The following is a 21,049-nucleotide window of genomic DNA, read 5'->3' as shown; positions in this document are numbered from 1 at the left end:
GTAGGAAAAAATTAATAAATAAAGGATTTATAAATTGAAGATTTTTGTTTGATTATGAGAACATTCACAGCTAAACAGAATTTGGCCAACTATGTTTGAGATGTTTTATTATTTCTTTGATTTATAGACATGTGAGGAAGATCGAAGAAACTATTCTGAACTGCAAGTTAGATGTCAACGTTTGGCCTTAGAATTAGCAGACACAAAACAGTTAATTCAGCAGGGTGACTACCGCCAAGAGAACTATGATAAGGTCAAGAGGTAAGTAGTTAAGATAACTGCAGTAATTGTTCTCATTTTTAACATTCATTAAATTCTTTTTTTTTTTTTTAAGATTTGATTTATTTGGAAGACAAAGTGACAGAGACAGGGAGACACAGAGAGAGAAAGACCTTCTATTCACTGGTTCACTCTTCAAATAACCACAATGGTGGGGGCTGGACTGGGCCGAAGCCAGAAGCCGGGAGCTTCTTCCGTTCTCCCAGATGGGTGGCAGGAGCCTAAGTGCTTGGGCCATCTTTCACTGCTTTTACAGGCACATTAGCAGGGAGCTAGATCAGAAGTGGAGCAGATGGGACAGGAATCGGCGACCATATGGGATATCAGTTGCAGGCAGCAGCTTAACCTGCTATGCCACAACACTGGCCCCATGTTACCTGAGTTTTCACCACTAAACTTGTTAATTTCATATTTACCTTTTTTCTTTTTTGCCAAGCAACGTGTAGTTGTGGCAGTTCAGGGTTGGGGAACCTTTTTCCTGCCAAGGGCCACTTGGATATTGATACCATCAGTCCCAGGCCATCCAGAATTATCAATTTAACCTGCTGTACATTCATTGAATTTCAAGGCCCACCTGCAGTTTCCTTGGCAGGGCCAGACTGAATGATTTCGCAGGGCTTATATGGCCTTTGGGCCAGACATTACTCACCCCTTTAAATTGTATTCAAATATATTTTTTTGTTTAGAAAGTGTTGCTTTTTTTTAAATGTAAAGGAAGATAGGAAATTCCCATATGTGTAAATATTTTAAATGTGATTTGATGATTACTTTCATGTAAAAGAATCAATTTAAATTCTTCAGATTTTTTTCCCTAAAGTGTTTTTCAGCTATTTCTTTCTTTCTTTTCTTTTCTTTTTTTTTTTTTAAAGAAAAGAAGATTTATTTGCTTGAAAGGCAGAGCCACAGAAAGAGGGAGAGACAGAGAGGGAGAGATCTTCCATCTGCTGGTTCACTTCTCAAATGGCCACAACAGCCAGGCTGGGCCAGGCCAAGGCCAGGAGCCAGGAGCTTCTCAGGTCTCCTATGTGGGTGACAGGGCCCAAACTCTTGGGCCATCTTCTGCTTTTCCAGGTGCATTAGCAGGGAGCTGAATTGGAAGTAGAGCAGCAGGTCTTGAACTAGCACCCATATAGGATGCTGGAGTTGCTGGTGGCAACTCTATCTACTATGCCAGACAGTGGCTCCAGTTGTTCTTTCTTACAAAAGGCATTCACTCTTTTGTAAAATTCTGAGAATATGTGTTTCCCAATATGTTGCTACTAAGTAGGTATGGTATGTGTGTGTGTGTGTGTGTGTGTATATATATATATATATATTTAACTGGAATATACTTTTCTATTATTTATACAATAATTTAATGAACAACTGCTTAGCTCTGTGTTCCTAGGTAAATCTCTTTTTGTCCTGAGATTCATTTTTGAGATGGTGCAAATACAAATAACCATACTATAAAAACTAAGATCAAATGAAGAAGTATTTGTGAAAGTCTTTACATAAACACACACACAATTTATGTATGAGGGTACTTCAAAAAAGACCCCTTGTAAGTGTAAATAGAATGACATTATCCTAATCATTTACTGTTATATCTACCTGCACCCAGAATAATTCTTGAAATATAGTAGTCAATGATTATTTTTAAATAGATGAATGAGTGCCTTAAATTGTATAAACTATAAGCTAGATAATACTGTAATTTAATTTGCAAAGATTTAGGTATGTAACAAAAGTACTTCTACTCCCACCATGACCAACATATAATACATATTTTTATGTATTTATCATTATGCCAAAATACCAAAATTATTGGAGCTTGAAACCTGTGAGAGCTAGACTCTGTGAACTCGATTAAAGCTGGACTTCAAAAGAAACATTTATTTATTTATTTTTTTGACAGGCAGAGTGGACAGTGAGAGAGAGACAGAGAGAAAGGTCTTCCTTTTGCCATTGGTTCACCCTCCAATGGCTGCCGCGGCCAGCGCACTGCAGCCGGCGCACCGCGCTGATCCGATGGCAGGAGCCAGGTGCTTCTCCTGGTCTCCCATGGGGTGCAGGGCCCAAGCACTTGGGCCATCCTCCACTGCACTCCTTGGCCACAGCAGAGAGCTGGCCTGGAAGAGGGGCAACCGGGACAGAATCCGGCTCCCCGACCGGGACTAGAACCCGGTGTGCCAGCGCCGCAAGGCGGAGGATTAGCCTGTTAAGCCACGGTGCTGGCCTCAAAAGAAACATTTAAAAGTGAAATAGGGCCTGGCATTGTAGCATCATGGAATTAAGCTCCCACCTACAATGCCAGCATCCCATAATTGAATGACTTTTTGAATCCCAACTACTCTGCTTCCCATCCAATTTCCTGCTAATGTGCCTAGGAAGACAACAGAAGATGGCCCAAGTACTTGGGCCCCTGCCACCCGCATGGAAGGCCAGGATGGAATTCCTGGCTCCTGGCTTCAGACTGACATGGACCTGGCTATTGCAGTCATTTGGGGAATGAACCAGCAAATGGAAGATCTCTCTGTCTCTGTCTCTCTCTCTCTCTCCCTCCCTCTCTCTTACTCTCTGTAACTCTGTCACCCTACCTTGCAAATAAATAAATATATCTTAAAAGATAAAATGAACAGATTGTGATGACAAGGTAACACTTTGCATTGATATTTTAATGTCTACTGTTCCACTATAAATCTATAGCAATGATAGATAAAATATAAAAGGAGAAAATAAAAAGCATAGTCATCAGAATAATTCGGAGGGGCCATGAATGAAGGATAAATAAAACAACATGAGTCATGAGTTAATAATTATTGAAGCTGGGTAGTGGAAGCATGGGTGTTCATTATATCATCTCTATTTTTATATACTTGTATGTTTTCATTTTCTATAATAAAAACCAAGAAAGAAAAACATAGCCTTGATCAAAAGGCATGATAAGCATCTTCATGTGCTAGAAATGGAATAGAAAAACAAGCAACAGGACCTCAAATTGTGAACCTTGTGGTTCACTCAGTACAGTGTCTGGGTTTAAAAAAAAAAAAAAAAAGGACAGAACACAAAAATACAAAATAAACTGGGGAAGAAAAAGTAACATTTTATGTGCTTAATAAATTCTCAAGTTGACATGATTTATAGAGGTTAATTGGCATTATTATTAGGAAGAACTCAGGTGCTTTTAAATATCAGAATGGAAAGTAAAGTGTGATTTATTTTTATAATATAATTCTATGTGGCAGTAAAATTGTTACCTCTGAATGTATTTTTTAGCAGTTCCTTACTTTCTGTATAACCTAATATTCCTGGTTTTATTTTGTAATTTCATTACCCTTGCCCTTTCTCTAGTCCTAATTCCTTTTAGTGAGAAATACTATTTAGAAATTAAGATGGGTGCTATGGTCATTTCTAGATTGGTCATTATTCTTAGGCTTTTTCAGTAGGTAGAGGCAGTGGAGTGGAGAGGGCAGAGTCTTAATACACTGTAGATGAGATCATACTCATCCAAAATGAGTATCTCATTCCAAACCAATACCATGTTTGCCATTTTGAAGAAGCTCCATATGGCCAAATATAATAGAGTATAACTTGAATATTAAAATGAATGTTGATGATAATGGACTGTAACCAAGTGAGTAGACTAGGAATCCATGAGTGCATGTTTATAATAAGTTAACAGTGAAAAGGGATATTTACAATAGAATGCCAAGCATCAAATGTATATGTATGTTAGATTGACCATTGTATAACCTCATAGTGATACTTAGTTCAGAATCATTAATGGAACCTACGGCCATTACGTAAAATTGTAGCAGGGAAGTAAATAGTTACACAATCTCTTAGAGTATCTCCCCACAAATTAGTTATTAATTATGAGGGACAAAACAATACCTTTACAGTAGAACACTCTGACAGACACCTTACCCAAGTGACTAAATGATTATCCCTAATAATAGGATAAACTGGTATCATGTGCCTCTTCATGTGATGTACTGAGGACTCATGAGTTCCATAATATACCTGCCCAAAGTGTTCAGATTCTAGTCACCAGAAAACATCAGACATGAGAATTAAGGGGTATTCCATAATACAGTTGGCCCATGCTCTACAAAAAGTCAATGTCATAAATGAAGGAAAAGCTAAGGAGCTGTTGAAGGTTAAAAGAGACTGAAGAAACGTGACATCCTGTTGCAAGGCATAATGGAGTGAATCCTGGGTCAGGTTGCCACAAAGGACATTTTTGGGACAATTGACAAAATTTAAAAATGGGGAGCTGGAGCCGTGGCTCACTTGGTTAATCCTCCGCCTGCAGCGCTGGCATCCCATATGGGTACTGGGTTCTAGTCCCGGTTGCTCCTCTTCCAGTCCAGCTCTCTGCTGTGGCCCGAGAGGGCAGTGGAGGATGGCCCAGGTGCTCAGGCCCCTGTACCTGCATGGGAGACCAGGGAGAAGTGCCTGGCTCCTGGCTTCAGATCCGTGCAGTGCTGCCAGCTGTAGCGGCCATTAGGGGAGTGAACCAACGGAAGAAAGACCTTTCTCTCTGTCTCTCTCTCTCTCACTGTCTATAACTCTACCTGTCAAATTTTTTAAAAAAATTTTAAAAATGGGTTGTATATTAGATAATAGTATTAATGCTTAGTCTCCTGAATTAGATAATTATACTGTGATTATATAAGAGAATATCTTTACTCTTAGGAGATTCACACAGATATTTAGTGATAAATGAACCTAAAGTCTACATATAAACCTTAAATAGTTGAGGGGTAGAAATGCATGTGTTTGAATTTGCATGCATGTTTAGTTATGTATTTTTGTATGTGTGTATGTATACTGAATGTATTCATTCACATATATCACCAAGAGAGGAAGACAAGATACTATGTTGCAAATATTGCAAAGTAAGTGTGATACTGTTGACAATTGATGGATAAACCATTTTTAAAAAGCATACATAATATGGAAATACACTAAATTCATTTTTATATCTAAAGAGGTAGTAGAGGAATAGTGAAGAACATATAGAGGACTTCAAGTTTACCTGTTTTATCTTTTAAGAAACAAAACAATACAAGAATAGATAAATGTTAACTGGATTAATTACAAATTCCTGTGTGTACTACTTCATAACAACATAAAAATCATAGCAAAAGGAACAGGATCATTCTTGTAAAAACGATTTACATATAAAAAGCACAAAATACTTAGAGTAAGATTCATCAGTATGGATAGTAATGTTTAATTAGTGGATTATGGGTGGTTATTATATTTTATATTGTACTTTGCTCAGTTTTCTTCAATAAACATAAAAGACTTGTTGTTAACCAGAAAGGGGAAAAAAACTTTCTAAATGAATTATTGAAAATCTAATGGGAAAAAAAATTTAATACCATTTGGGTCAATGAAATATATTACAAAGACATTGCTTATCACAGGAGAAGAGTAAAGGGTTAGCAAATCTATTTCTTTGCTCATTTTTAAGATGTGTATGGTAGGTCTTTGCCCAGTTCTTGGTTTTACTATTTTGGGGTGAGAGCTTATCTAAAAATGGAATTTAAAACCTGTGAGTCACCATAAACAATTTATGAATGAAGTATCCACAAGAATATCTGCCTGTGTATCTACTATGCAATCTGAGAAATAAATTGGGAGGGGTTCTTAACCCTAATTGAACTGAAAGCCTGGAGCCTTGTATACATTCTTTAAAAGTTTGGCCTTAAGATAAGATTGAGTGAAAGAATACCAAAAAGTACCTTTAGAAAGTTTTATCATTTACTGGTTAGTGTAGCTAACGGTTTTATTTTTAAAGGTAATAAATTGATGATTATCTGAACAGTGTCTTGGACAGTCCCTGTTAAGTTTGAAAAACAGATACTTTATGTTGGAGACCACATCCCCACTGCCTAGTATCTGTTCAGTTTCTTGATGTATAGCCACCCTTTTAAAATGTTCACTGTAATAGAGATGTAAAATTTACATGAATATTTGAATTGTATTTTAATAGTGAACGTGATGCACTTGAACAGGAAGTCAGTGAGATTAGGAGAAAACACGAAATACTTGAAGCTTCTCATATAACTCAAGCTAAAGAAAGAAATGAATTATCCAAAGAGGTAAGCCTATAAACAGAATCACTAGAAATTTATTGTACCCTAGTATCAGTGGGAAATAGCCCGGAGTAAAATTGTGGGAGGAACACTTTTCCTTTTTGATGCAGTTGCCAAAAACACAAAAGTTTCAGTAGGTGTTTTTGGATATAAAATTGTGGTGTTAAGAATTAGTCCTTCCTAAAACAAGACTTTATGTGATGAGTGAAAGCAGGATGAAGGAAATTAATACAGCCAGCCTTGAAAATTAAGTGAGCACCGCTTTGGACGCTGCTCTACTGTTTCTCTCTGTATTCCCCTAGGTAGTCACCTTACGGCAGACGGTTACTTTACTGCAAAAGGATAAAGAGTATCTCAGTCGCCAAAACATGGAACTTAGTGTCCGCTGTGCCCATGAAGAGGATCGCCTGGAAAGACTTCAGACTCAACTGGAAGAAACGAAAAAGGCCAGAGAAGAGATGTATGAAAAATACGTAACATCCAGGTAAGGTTGGCATTGTTTTTCGTGTAGACAGATGAAAATTAACATTGTCTTCTTTGAGGGAACTCTTGGTTTGGGGGAAGATTAGTGATTCTGTTTTTAAGATCTGTGAGACAATATTAAGATAATAATTCATTTTGTTTCAAGAGATTCTTTTGTAGTTACATTTTAAAAGACATTGTGGTTTTCCAAAAACATCTGAAGACTTTTAGTTTCTCAGGTGCTGAGTAAAAGACTTTTCATAGGGAGATATATAGTGTAACTGTAATTCTCTATAACTAAGATCTCTCCATAAATATCTTTATGGAAGTATCTTTGAGGAAAATCTTGGTGTGCTGAAGATTTCCTCACTGTGAATGAGGAGAGAGTGTTATGTAGTCTTTGAATCAGATTCCCTGGGTTTCAGTCCTGCCTTCTCTCTTCTACTAGTTGTGTAAATGAGCTACAGTAATTTATTCTTATTAGCACCTCAGAAGCTAAAAGTCTAAATTTCACCTTGAACAGTTCACAGGTTCATAACCTTTCCCCGAACCTGTAGTATTTTTTCATCGGTTTATACCATTCTTGCTAATATCCTATGTAGTAACTTGGCTTTGCTAAAAGAATACCATGTGATTAAGATTGGAGTCCTAACAGAGAAAGGTTTTATGAAGAGTCAGGGTCATTTGCCTTTATTTTTTTGTTAGTAGTGCTCCTGTCTCAACATGTACCACACTAGATTATTTTTAAATGAGGGTATTCTGTATGCATCAGTTTTCAAGCCCTGACCACATGCATTAAAAACTATTTGTAAAACATTTTTGAAGAAGAAGAATTATCCAACATAAATGATTAACATTCTGTATAGTAATTAAGCCTTTGAAGCAGTGTTTAACAGACTGAGATCTTAGATGGAACTAGTTTGGAACAGTTATTTTTAGGGATTATACAACTTTATATTTAATAGTTAACTTTTCCAAGTAACAAAATATATGAAACATACTCAATGTAAGCTATTAAATCTTATATGGAGGGCAGAATCCCATTTGTTTCACACAGAAAGTAATTCATGAATATTCCTTTGACTCCTTGCAGAGACCACTATAAAGCAGAATATGAAAATAAACTACATGATGAACTAGAACAAATCAAATTGAAAACTAATCAAGAAATTGATCAACTTCGAAGTGCCTCTAGGGAAATGTATGAACGGGAAAACAGGTAAAAAAAAAAAAAGTGTGTGGCAAGGTTTCCCCTTTGGCAATTATAGGAATTTTATTGAAATTAAATATTTTTAATGAGATAAAATATTTTATTATGGTAAAGTAAACTTCTATAACTATAAATATAAATGAAATAAGACTATTAAGATTCTAAAATATTTGGTACAGGGTTTGCCGGTCTTAAGACCTTGTCACAGTGATTTTCCCATTCCCTCTTTTACCCTGATAACTTGTCTTTTTGCTTTAACCCCAGTTCAGATTGAGGACAGGTTAAAAAGGAAATGAGAGGGTGCTAAGAGATACCAATAGTTTCTCCTGTAACATGCCAAGAATTCCTCCTGGAAACTTTTAAAAGCTGAAACAGTGCTTTGAAATATTTCATATGCCTGATTTCGCTACTGACCCTGAAAGATATTATATTAGATAATGCTGAAGAAATATTTTTGCCCATGCACTTACTTTTAGACCACTGTATATTGGGTGTAGTCCCTCTATTTAGTGATTAGCGGCATTGGGGGGAAATAAATGCTAGTTATTTCAGTGATACTTGATTTTACATACAATCATTATACTTCGTGTGACTTTTAGAAGTTCGTATTTTAACAGGAAAATTATTTTGAAATTGGCTTAATTGCCATAGTAGATTATCAGCACTGATTTGAGTATATGCTATTTTGATTGTTGTCAGCAAGATTTTAAATCTGACTTGAGTGATCTATAATTAGCATTGTAACATGTCATTTCTACTGAGAGTATAGTAGCAGAAACTTCGGAATTTCAATCCTTCAATTCCAGAGCAAAAAGCTGCTGTATTAATATAGTATTTATAAATGCCTCCACTGTAAAAACTACATTTGTAGAATTATTCTTTGGGTAGTATATTGGCAAAGGTATTTTTTAAGTTACTGTAATTATGTTAACATGGAGATTGTAAGACATTTTTATAATGCTGAGTGATATGATTTCCTCTAGAGTTTCTTTTGTGTTGTTTATGGTGCTAAAGTAGTAGATATACAATTTATAACAACATTTTTAGGATATTCTCTTGGTATGACTTGGTACTTCTGAATTAAATAAAAATGAAAGCATTATTTTCCTCATAAATTTTGCATGCATTAATTTTTAGCTACCTATTTGATCTTTTTTTTTTTCTTTTTCTGACAGAGTTAGACAGTGAGAGAGAGAGAGAGAGAGAGACAGAGAGAAAGGTCTTCCTTCCGTTGGTTCACCCCCTAAATGGCCGCTAAGGTCGGCCCCCGCTGCGCAGATCTGAAGCCAAGAGCCAGGTGCTTCCTTCTGGTCTCCCATGCTGGTGCAGGGACCCAAGCACTTGGGCCATCCTCCACTGCCTTCCCAGGCCACAACAGAGAGCTGGACTGGAAGAGGGGCAACTATTTGATCTATTTTTAAAAGTCTACCTGGAGGCCGGCACCATGGCTCACTTGGCTAATCCTCCACCTGCGGTGCCGGTACCCTGGATTCTAGCCCTGCTTGGGGTGCCGGATTCTGTCCCGGTTGCTCCTTTTCCAGTCTAGCTCTCTGCTCTGTGGCCCGGGAGGGCAGTGGAGGATGGCCCAATTGCTTGGGTTCCCGCACCCTCATGGGAGACCGGGAGGAAGCACCTAGCTCCTGGCTTCGGATCGGCGCAGCGCCAGCCATAGCGGCCATTAGGGGAGTGAACCAATGGAAGGAAGACCTTTCTCTCTGTCTCTCACTGTCTATAACTCTCTCTCTGTCTCTCTCTCTCACTGTCTAATTCTGCCTGGCCAAAAAAAAAAAAAAAAAGTCTACTTGAAAGTATATTTTCAAAAAAATTAATATAAACTTTATAAAAACTGAACAAAAAGAAATCATTTATTGTTGCATTTATAGATGTTTACTTCTGCTCTTGTTCTGTTTGATCTGTAAGAGAATTATGGTATAGTCATAATTTAGAATAGTATTTATAATGAAAATGGCAAAGAATTTTGTTGTATAAAAATTCTAGGTGATTATTCAATCTATATTACCAGTAGACAAACTAAATGACTTTGAGTACTGCAAAGCAGAAACAGAAAATGTCTATGTTTTGGGAAAAAATATTAGACATATTACATTATTTTTTAAAATGAACTTGTCATTTTAGGAAAAATAAAAACACTTCTGGGTCTCCTTATGCTTATTCTGTGTTTTAATATTTAAATTACCTGTGCAAATTCTGTAATCATTTTTGGGATGAAGGCCTCTGAAATCCAGAGCTAATCTTTATATCTTGAATCCTGAGAAGGTATTTTCCAAAGTAGCTCAAAGAAATTTTGAACCACTATTTAAATATTTTTTTTTTAGTGATTTACTATGACTGTTTTCCTTTTTGACTTTATAAATGTTTGCATGTATGTGTATGTAAGATATAACATTTTCAGAAACAATTTTGCATGCATTTAATAAATAATTATAAGTTAAATACCATTTATCCAAATCAAGAAGTAAAACAATTGAGACCCTTCCTGCTTAACTCTTCCCTACCTTAAGGCTACTTATGAATACTATTCCATTTGCATGCTGATAACTTCTTTTGTTTTCCTTATGCGTTTGTCATCTATGTTAGCAGTAAATAAGCATCTCTGTAGAACATAGTTCAGTTATTTATAATTGTATCAGTATCCTATATATGGAGTTATGCTGTATATATATATTTTTTGTCCATAACGTGGTTTTCAGATTAATTAGCTGTTGCACTTAGTTGTCTCTTCATGTTGATGACATTTAAGTGAATGTGCATGCTTAGAGTAGCACGGTCATTAGGAGATTGGAAAGAGACTCATCCAGACAGATTAGAGAATTCCAAACACATTGTTCATCATTTTGGAAAGTTTTGCTTAGTGCTAGCCTTATATTAGGAAGGAAGGATCTTGTACCTTATGATTACTTGCTCTTAGGGCTCAAAAGCAGGCTTAATGAAGAGGTATACACACCTGTTATATGTGTTATGTTAGAAAATTCTACATTTGATCTCTTGTTTAGTTCTCAGAGCAACATTGTTCTACATGTCTTAGATGTAAGTGATGACCTTTGCCTGTACAAAGCTATTAGGCTAATGAAGGATGAGGACAAATAGATAAACAATTATCATAAATATGATCATAATAGAGAATATGATGGGACCCAAAGGATTAAACCACCTAAGTGTCAAACCCAGCCTTAGGGAGGAATCAGGGAAGACTTCATGGGGGAAGCAGTACTCAACACTGACATCTGTGTATGATGGAGAGTAAGACTGCAAGTCATGGGAAAGCAGGGAATTGGGAGAGTGAAAATTCAGCATATGTAAAAACCTGGAGGTGCAGAAAGATGAAGCTTTGTTGAGCAACCTGAAAATAATTATGACTGAGGCATAAACTGAAAGACAGGGAGTAGATGAAATAGAAAAGAGAAACAGGATCAAATCGTGCCTTTGGAGCTCTTTGAGATCTGTGGGGAAGAATTGAAAGATTGTAAGAAAGGGCATGATCTGATCTGCTCTTTTATTACAAAATCACTGCAACCTAGAGAACAGGTTGGAGGAGTGTACTGCTGGAGATAATTTCCATTATCACGGTGAGAGGAGGTGATGAAACTGGATTTGTGGAAGTAGAGGCAGACAGAAATGGAACAGTTTGGAAAAATGTGTAGGAGAGATAGAACCAAGAAGACTCAGTGACTAGACTGGATCGGAGGGAAGAAGTTAGGGATGTCACCCAGGTGTCTGAATTGGACAGCCACATAGGTGGTGACTGCAGTTTGTAAAACATTGGCAAAACACCAGGCCTTCAAAGGAAAACATGATCATTTCATTTTAAGTATCTGTGGGATATCTAAATAGAAAAGTAAGCCTTTACAATTCTGAATCACCCAGGAGAAAGATCTCAGTGTGCGAGAGACCCTTATCATAGGTAATATTATTTCTGTTTTACAAACAGTGCTGTTGGTTCTGTGGCTCGCTTTTGTTACAGATTTTTAGGCTTTTGATGACTGAGCTAATAACCTTAAAATGTGTGGGATTATTTCTTTGGTAAAGTGGAAGACTATTTCTAAGCAGTTCACATAACCACATAAACTTTGCTGTGTAGTCAAATTGAGTTTCCAGATTTCTTGGTTGCTATCTGTTCTTGCTACAAAGAACGTAATGCATCCCATCGTAACATAAATGTAGATATATGAGCCTCTGTTTTCTGAGGTGGTTGATAGAGGTAAGCTGGTAAAGCCCTGTGGGGAAAGAACCAACAGAGCCATTTCTGGAAACAGAAAAACTGAAAACAGATTTCCTTGTCCCAAGGGTTGTTGTGGCCCCATGTCTGCAACAAAATGGATACCATCTAACTGGATGATTCTGTGAATTGGGGCTGCCTTGCACAACCCTATCAGCTACAGGTCTCAGAATTGATCCCATGAATGTTGATGCTAGACAGTTGCCACCAGGTGGTGCCAAACTGCAGCCTGAGCCCAGGTGGATCTCGATTGCATGGGGACGCCCAACCAGCTAGTTGTCTATGCTTGCCTGTATGGTTTTAACCTCGCAGCAATCCAACCCTGAATTTTATGTGATTGAGTCTTTTGGGGACATAGTTTCTTTGTTATGTCAGGTTTAACTGTAGTTAGAGCTTATATCCCACTAGTCCTTCAACAAGGTAAAAATAAATTGTAAATTATTTCTTTTGAAAACTTACAATTCAAAGTAATTAACAAAAGCATTTTTGTCTTCCTTGTTATAAAGCATGAAATTCAGAATAAATTTATATATTTGGTTTTGGGGGAGTCTGGATGATTTAGTCCGTTGCTTTGGCCTTAGATATTGTGTCAATTACTTGTATTATATCAAAGTGTGCTCTTACAATATGAGTTAAAATATATGAAGTACAAATAAATATGCTTGCATATTTGTACTTAGTCTCCTTAACTCTTCCCAAATAAACATTTTTAGGAGAAATTGAAATAAGATTAAAGAAGTATATTTTGTCTTTAGTTTGTGTACATCAAAAAATAATGAGACAGTGAGTTTTATTTTCTCTTCCTGAATGTAGAAAAATCAGGTGTAACTCATGCCATCTACTCTGGGTATCTGTCTGTCCCTGCAGTCATTCCAGTGAAGGGGTTGAGAGAGGAGGATGATTGTAGAAGATGTAAAGGCTTAAGAAAGAGATAAGCCAAGTGAAAAACCGAGTATCTGTGTACATCAAAACACTGTAGTTGGATTACAATGCTTTTGTTTGATGTGGCTCAATCTCTGTTTGGTTTCATACCTTTTTCTCCGTGTTCTAGTTACCTTTAAGTCCAATTCAGGAGCTTTGGAAACTAATGAGTGAAAGTCACTCTAGGGGTGAGATTTATTATATAAATAACTTCTTGCTTAGTAAGTATTATGTGACTGAAGTGTTACAGACTCTGTCACATTTGGAAATAAGACATTATTCAGTGAGTGGGAGTATTATGAAAGAGATGCTCTACCACTTAATAGCTGAATGGATAAATCACTTAATATCCCTGAGCTTAATTTCCTTTTTTATAAGATGAACTAATACTATTATTCCACAGAGTGACCTGTGAGGTCTAAATGAGATAATATAAGAATAATTGAAAAACTGTGTGAAAATGGAATTAAAAGATAACTACGTTTGTGGTGCAAAAAAAATTGAAATCAATGCTTAGGTTTCTCATAATATGTGTTTTTCATGAACTTTTTCAAGACCTCTCATATATGCGAAAAGTATATTATAAATTATGAAGCTTTCTATAAATATATATACCTTAGTATCTATTGCCTGCGTGGAATGCTTTTTTAAAAGATTTATTTATTTATTTGAGAGGTAGGGTTACAGACAGACAGAGGGAGAGACAGAGAAAGGCAGAGGCTTAACTTACTCTGCCTCAGTGCCAGCCACATGGAATGCTTTTAAAAATGCATTTTAAGAAGAGGAGGAGAAATGTATTTTAAGAAGAGGAGAAGAAATGAGAAGACAAACATGAGTGTGCTTCCCATCTCTGATTACATGATGTCCAGTGTAGCCTGAGCTGGGACAGGTAATCTATGCTCCACTTGGCTTCTCACTATCAGGAAGGCTCTTTTGCTGATGTTATAAAAGGTTTCAAAAGCATGAATCACTTCCCTTTTTAAAAAAAATATTTATTTTGGAAGGTAGAGTTAGAGAGAAGGAGGGACAGAGAGGTCTTCCATCCACTGGTTCACTCCCCTAATGGCTGCAGTGGCCTGAGCGGGACCAACCCTAAGCCAGGAGCCAGGAGCTTCATCAGGGTCTCCCATGTGGGTACAGGGGCCCAAGCACTTGGGCATCTTCTACTGCTTTCCAAGGTCATAGCAGAGAGCTGGACTGGAAGAGGAACATATGGGATGCTGGCACCACAGGCGGAGGCTTTAGCCCACTACGCCACAGCACCTGCCCCATGAATCACTTCTTGAGGCTGGGATATCTTTGGGACTCGGCCAACAAGGCTGTCACCATCATCTCTTAACCTTGGATCAGAACTGTGGGCCAAAGAAAACTTCTTTATAGCTTATCCAGTCTGTGGCATTGTGTTATTCTCAACAAAAAAATGGCCACATAGCAGGAGTTCTCATAGCCCTCTCCTCAGATTCAATAGGACAGCTTACAGAATGCAGGGAACATTTCACTCACCTTTACCAGTTACTATAATATGGACGTATATACTCACAAGTGCTCGAAACATTTACATTTTGATGGCAATAGTAAGAAATAAAATTAATCAGAATTCTTTTGAGTTTGTAGGGCCCGAAATCTACATCAGAATTAGAAATAGTGGATGCATCTGTAGTAGCTTATATGCAAGCGAATCTTGAGAGTGACATCCTCAGATTTGGAAGATGTTACCAGTAAGTAGTGTTAGAGGTTAAAGAAAAGACTAAATGATTGGTAATAAAAAGATATTAATAAGGCTGGAAGATTGATTATATTCTATATTTTATAGAAATATTACATTTCAAAATTATTGTCATGACAAAAAAAATCAGAGAACGTGCAACCAAAAGTATTTTAAAGATGCTCCAGGCAGTTGATTAATATGAACACTTATTTTCTGTGATGTCGGTGGTATTCAACAGTTTTTAAAAATGTATCATTTATCGTGATTTCTATTCTCATTCTAAGTAAATATTCATTCCTATAAAAAAAAAATGCTTTGGGGCAGGAGTTTTGCACAGCCATTTAAGACACTACTTGGGACTCCTGCTTCCCATATTGGAGTACCTAGGTTCAAGTCCTACCTCTGTCCAGTTCCAGCTTCTCCTCCTTCTCCTTCTCTTCTCCCTCCTCCTCCTCCTCCTCCTCCTCCTCCTTCTCCTCCTTCTCCTCCTCCTCCTCCTCCTCCTCCTCCTCCTCCTCCTCCTTCTTCTTCTTCTTCTTCTTCTCTCTCTCTCTCTCTCTTTCTCTCTCTCCATCTCTCACTGTAACTCTGACTTTCAAATAAAAATAAATTGAGGCTAGTGCCGTGGTATAGCGGGTTAAGTCACCACCTGCCATGCCAGCATCCCATATGAGCACCAGTTCAAGACCCGGCTGCTCCACTTCCAATCCAGCTCTCTGCTATGGCCTGGGAAAGCAGTAGAAGATGGCCCAAGTCCTTAGGCCCCTGCACCTGCATGGGAGACCTGGAAGAAGCTCCTGGGTCCTGGCTTTGGATTGGTGCAGCTGTGTCTGTTGCGGCCAACTGGGGAATGAACCAGCAGATAGAAGAACTCTGTCTCTCTCTTCTCTCTGCCTCTCCTTCTCTCTGTAACTCTGATTTTCGAAGAAATAAATAAATCTTTAAAAAATTTAAAAATAAAAAATAAATTAAGTCTTAAAAAATAGAAAGTTAACTGATAATGTCATGAGCTTATTTATTATCATTAAAAGACACTATTAAAATATATAGTTATTTTTAAGTGTTTATCTCCATAGCATTTAACCATATTTCTTAAATGACATAATATAGATATGGAAGGTCTGCCTGCCATTTATTTCTGTCTAAATATCTGCATAGAATGACTAACTTCATTTGTTTCCTGGAAATTATTATTATGAGATAATAAAGAAAAGAGGTATTTTAGTTGATTTTTAAGTCTTTTCAGAAAGTAAAACTACCTTTATATAAACACAGGAAGAACTGTTCTGAGTAATACTATGAAAAGGATGAGAATGAGTTTGTTGGAGGTATTACTCATTATGCTTTTGATGCTATACAGAAGAAATCTGGAAATTCAAATAGCTTTACAGTTGCTTCAAAGGAAGTAAGCAGTAGAGAAAAGGATATCAAAAAGATGCTTTTAAATATAAAGATTAGTGTTACTTTGGTGATTTTATTTTTCTAGTTTATGAATAAAAACCACCTTGACCACAATTTTATTATGTCCCAAAAGTATTCAGTACATTTTCTTTAATGACATTAATGTAAAATTGTGTAGAGTCATGGAGTGATATTAAATAGCTTTGAATCTTGAATGTTTATTTACAAGATTAATGGAGTATAGGTAATGCTTTACAACAGGCAAATTAGAACTAGTTTATAGAGGTTTCAGTCATCATTTTAAAGTTCACATCTCATTAGAGTTTAAGCAAAACAAACTTCTTTTGTTTATATCTTGCCACATATAAGTTAATTTTTTTACTTCTTTATGGAAAAACGTAAGATTGTTTAACTTTGTCTTTTCATTTTGACTATTCTGAAAGTACCAAGGGTTTTCAAAAAGTCCACAGACAACGCATATTATAAAATACCTGTCTATGAATTTCAAAAAAAGTTAAATACTTTTAAATTCTGCTTGTCATGAACTTTTTGAAGTTCCCTCATGTATACCTTTGCAGATAACTCCATCTGAAGCTCTCAAATAATTATAACTGAATTTTTATTGTCAGTGATCAATTTTTCTTGACTACATTCTTTATGTTTGTTGATAACCACCTGTGTTCCCTTGTTATTTAATATTTAAGTATTTCAAGGTATATAGGGTGTTCCAGAAATGAACTTCTTAATAATACTTAAGTATTTGAAGCAAGGTGAGTTCAGGTTTTGCAAGAATTAAGAGTTACCTAATGCATTGTATCTTCCCTGAGCATTGGGGAAGGTTGGTAAAGAAGGACTAGACAAGATTTTTAAAGATTTATTTATTTATTTATTTGAAAGGTAGAATTAGAGAGAGGAGAGGAAGAGAGAGAGCTCTCCCATCCGCTGGTTCACTCCTCAGATGACCACAACAGCCAGAGCTGTGCCAATCCGAAGCCAGGACTGGGTCTCCCACGCGGATGCAGGGGCCTAAGGACTTGGACCATCTTCTACTGCTTTCCCAGGCCATAGCAGAGAGGTGGATTGGAAGTAGAGCTGCCAGGACTCCAGCTGGTGTCTGCAAATAAGATAACAGCATTGCAGGCAGCAGCTTTACCTGCTGCACCACAATGCCTGAGCCATCATTTGCTTTCATACAATAAAAAATCTTAGAGAACATTACTGTAATTATCATTCCTGAATATGAATATCTTCATAGTTTAAGTTAGATTTTCATATTTAGATAACATACTGACAATAGATACTATTTGTTGAATATCTGTTCTCTGCACTGTACATACATACAGAGAGAATTAAACAGGACGTGTTTTGAGAGTGTAAATATGAAATGTTAGTATCTCCATTTTACAAATGAGGAAACTAAGATGCAGAGAGGGTGTGATTTTCCTATGATTACAAACGTTTTGTTGGTAAACCTACACGTGCCTGACTGTGAAATGCGATCTGGACTCCTGTTTAGCTGATGAGGGCTATAAAAGTTGACCACTTTTACTCATCAAAACCATAGTTTTAGAGGTTCTTTACTGAGAAGAGAAATGTGATCTTTGAAGAGCATTTGCAACCCCACTCCATACTTGAGGACTAAGTAAGGATCATTAGAACGTAATAAAACTTTCATAATCTAGAATTTAGTAAAGGAGACTATTTTTCTATAAGTTGGCGTGATTTTGTGATAGAGCCTGCCTATCTGATACTACTCGCCCAAGACCCCAGCCCTCCCTACTACACTAGAGCCCATCCCTGTCTCTTGCTCTAGGACTAACTCCAGCGTTCTGCCCTGGGACTCCAGGATAATCAGCCCCTGACCTGCTGACTCCCACTGTGTTCAAACATGTTACTTCCCCATCTTTAAAAGCCTTCTTTGTCTCCACTTCCCCCTCGCTGTTGCCCTATTTCTTTACTCCCTTTTGTAGCCATATTACTGCAAAGGGTTTTATATTCTATCTTTACTTCAGTTTTTAAAAAATCCAATAACAAGCTTTTGTACCCCGCCCCCCAACTCCCACGCCCACCTCTTGCCCATGCTGCTTTAACAAAGCTGTTCCTGTCAAAGCCCCACCTCCTTCATGCTGCTGAAATCCAGTGGTCACGTTCAGGTCCTGGCCCCACTGTATTCGAGTTTGAAACATCTGGTACAATGTTGGGCACTTGGCAACTCCCAACATCTCTCTCTTACTGAAATTACATTTGGTTGTACACTCAGTTTGGACTTTTAAAAGTTGAGCTTTATTAGTTTATTCATGCTACAGATAGCTTCTACAAATTTTTCAAGTTTCCCTTTTGAAGGACATTTGGATGCCTGTTATTTGTCCCATAATTGTATTTCTGTTACATCTTCTAATGCACTTAACATTTAGAAATGGATTATTTATTAGTTATATGGAAGTTATTATGTTATCTGTGGCAGGAATACAATCCATCTGGTATTGTATCAAAACAGCCTAGTTTTGAAAGAGCATGTTAGCATACTGTGGACCATAAAAGCAAATGTGTAATATATTCACAGTTCTTTCATGATTAATTTGGATTTAACATCTATTTGTATCATGAGATTATCCTGTAATATAAATCTCATAATGTCGGGATTTCCTGAGGAGGAAACCTCTGTGAAACAAAGGAAATCTTAAGAGGCAGTGCAGAATGATTTAAAGCAAGGGTTCTGGAGCCCAACTCGATTCACATTTGAACACCATAGCTTCCTCACTAGTGACCTAAGGCTAGAACTTAACCTCCCAAAGATTCAGTCTTGTCATCTGTAAAATGGAGGTAATGACACAAGCTACCTTTGAGATTTTTGTGACAGTTAAATGAGTTATTGTGTAAAGTGCCTAGACAACTCCTGGCACGTGGTAAAAGCTATTTTGCTGTTTCTGTTGTCAATGGAAAATACATTCAGTTTCTCTCTCACACCTTTATTTGAAATAGATGCTATTAAAGAAAGCATCTTCTTTGAAGGAATTGGGTTGCGTCCTGTGAAAAGTATGCAGATATGGACAGCGTGGTACCTGACAAGGAGAGTGGGTTTCTACAGGAACCTTACCCACAGACATCTGGAAGATGACCTATTGGTAGAAGCCTTAGCTTCTAGCACTTTGCCCCACTTTGTTTCATTTTTCTCTTTCTGAACTGCCTGACCTATTTGTCTTTCAGGGTCCAAGTTACATGTCACTTTTTGGAGATATCTTCCTTTATTCACTTGTCTTATTCCAGCTAAAAATAAAAAATCCCTCTTCTTTGTGGCTATAGAGTTTTGTTTACGGCTTAACATAACACTTAGAGTTAGCTGGGTGACATAGGTTGTAGTATGGCAAAGTATACCTCCTCTCACAGGCCCTAGTATTGGTTTGTTTTGGGTTTAATATCATTCCCTGATGCTTTTATTTCTAATACCCATTGTTGAAAGAACAGAAATATAGTTAGGGATAGAAGCTTCTGTATATACCAACTAAGGAGTCATGATTAATTCGTACTGTAAATGTGACCTACTTGTTGGAATTCTACTACTGAAATAAAATATATTATAATGAGGCTGTATTTCAGAAATGAAAATTAAAACCAATTTGGGGTGATTTACTGACTAAAATATTTAGGTCATTCAGGTATAAAAATATATAAATGCTTAATGTATTTTGAGAATTTTACTGTCTCTAAAGTTAATTTTTCATCTTTCAGTAAGTTTGATAATAGAATATTTTTGAAGGTCATTCCAATTAGGAGATATCAGAAAATAACAACATGAATTTTGTCATAACTACTTCAAAATGCACTTCCACTTAGATAATAGCATACATAAATAGTTTTTCTTTTTAATAAGTTACCTGTACTCCAATTTGAAAAAAGAAACATTTTATTTCTGGCCCTTAAATTATTTTCCTGACAAATCTCTAATAGTTGACATGTTCTGAATTTTAAATCTGTTGTTAGCATCACCATGCAAAAGACTACATTGAGTACTGGCACAGCAAATATACCACTAAGCATTTCTATCCAATATTTATGAAATGGATTTATTCAAACTGTGTGGGCTTTCATTACTCCCTACTGACATTCTCTATGAATAATAAAAAATAAATCCTAATATCCACTCCAGTTCTTTATGGGAGATAGAGTTGTATGATGTAAAAACCACTGGCTTTGGAGTAAAACATAGCTGGATTCAAATTATGGCCCTTTAATGCTTAAGCTGGGTGACTTGAGACTAGGTACATAAGCTCTCTAAACTTCAGTGTATCCAGCTAAATAAAATAGGTTAGAAAATACAGCATACAGGGATTTGTAGGGATTAAGCAAGCAAAATCCTTTATTTTCATTACATTCTGAATTTATGTTATACTCTGTTGAGCAAGAGATTTTTTTTTAAGTTCACTGTTGATATTTTTCTTTATCCAAAATTTCATCTTGATTAAAGCAAAAATAGAATTTGATTTTTGAAGGTTCATTCCTGGTTGCATAGTCTCCTAATTGCTCACTGCTGTTACCTTCTACCTCTTGGACACTCCCCTTAACTGGCAATAAATCTCATCTTTCAGTCAATTTCCATTCCTACTGTCATCACCACTGTATGTAGATGATGAATCTAATACCTAGGCCTCATAATTCTTTGAGCCCTACATGAGCCTACTCAGCTCTGCTTCACTTAGCCATTCTGATAGTCAGACCCTGTTGTCTCATCAGCTTAAAATTCT

At 36.7% G+C, this 21,049-nt stretch overlaps 1 protein-coding gene across 2 annotated transcripts in view; it reads left to right on the top strand.

Moving 5' to 3' along the window:
• The window catches only part of PIBF1 (progesterone immunomodulatory binding factor 1), a 243,766-nt gene that overhangs the window by 43,715 nt on the left and 179,002 nt on the right, over positions 1-21,049 (top strand). For both annotated transcript variants that reach the window (XM_062195303.1, XM_062195302.1), the window contains exons 6-9: positions 128-261; positions 6,266-6,374; positions 6,671-6,852; positions 7,924-8,049. In XM_062195303.1, the coding sequence (XP_062051287.1) occupies positions 128-261; positions 6,266-6,374; positions 6,671-6,852; positions 7,924-8,049 (551 nt within the window). The remainder of the gene's footprint in view (positions 1-127; positions 262-6,265; positions 6,375-6,670; positions 6,853-7,923; positions 8,050-21,049) is intronic.

Source organism: Lepus europaeus, chromosome 6 (genome assembly GCF_033115175.1).
Source record: "Lepus europaeus isolate LE1 chromosome 6, mLepTim1.pri, whole genome shotgun sequence".
Taxonomy (NCBI): domain Eukaryota; kingdom Metazoa; phylum Chordata; class Mammalia; order Lagomorpha; family Leporidae; genus Lepus; species Lepus europaeus.
This window is presented reverse-complemented; position numbering and strand designations above follow the sequence as displayed.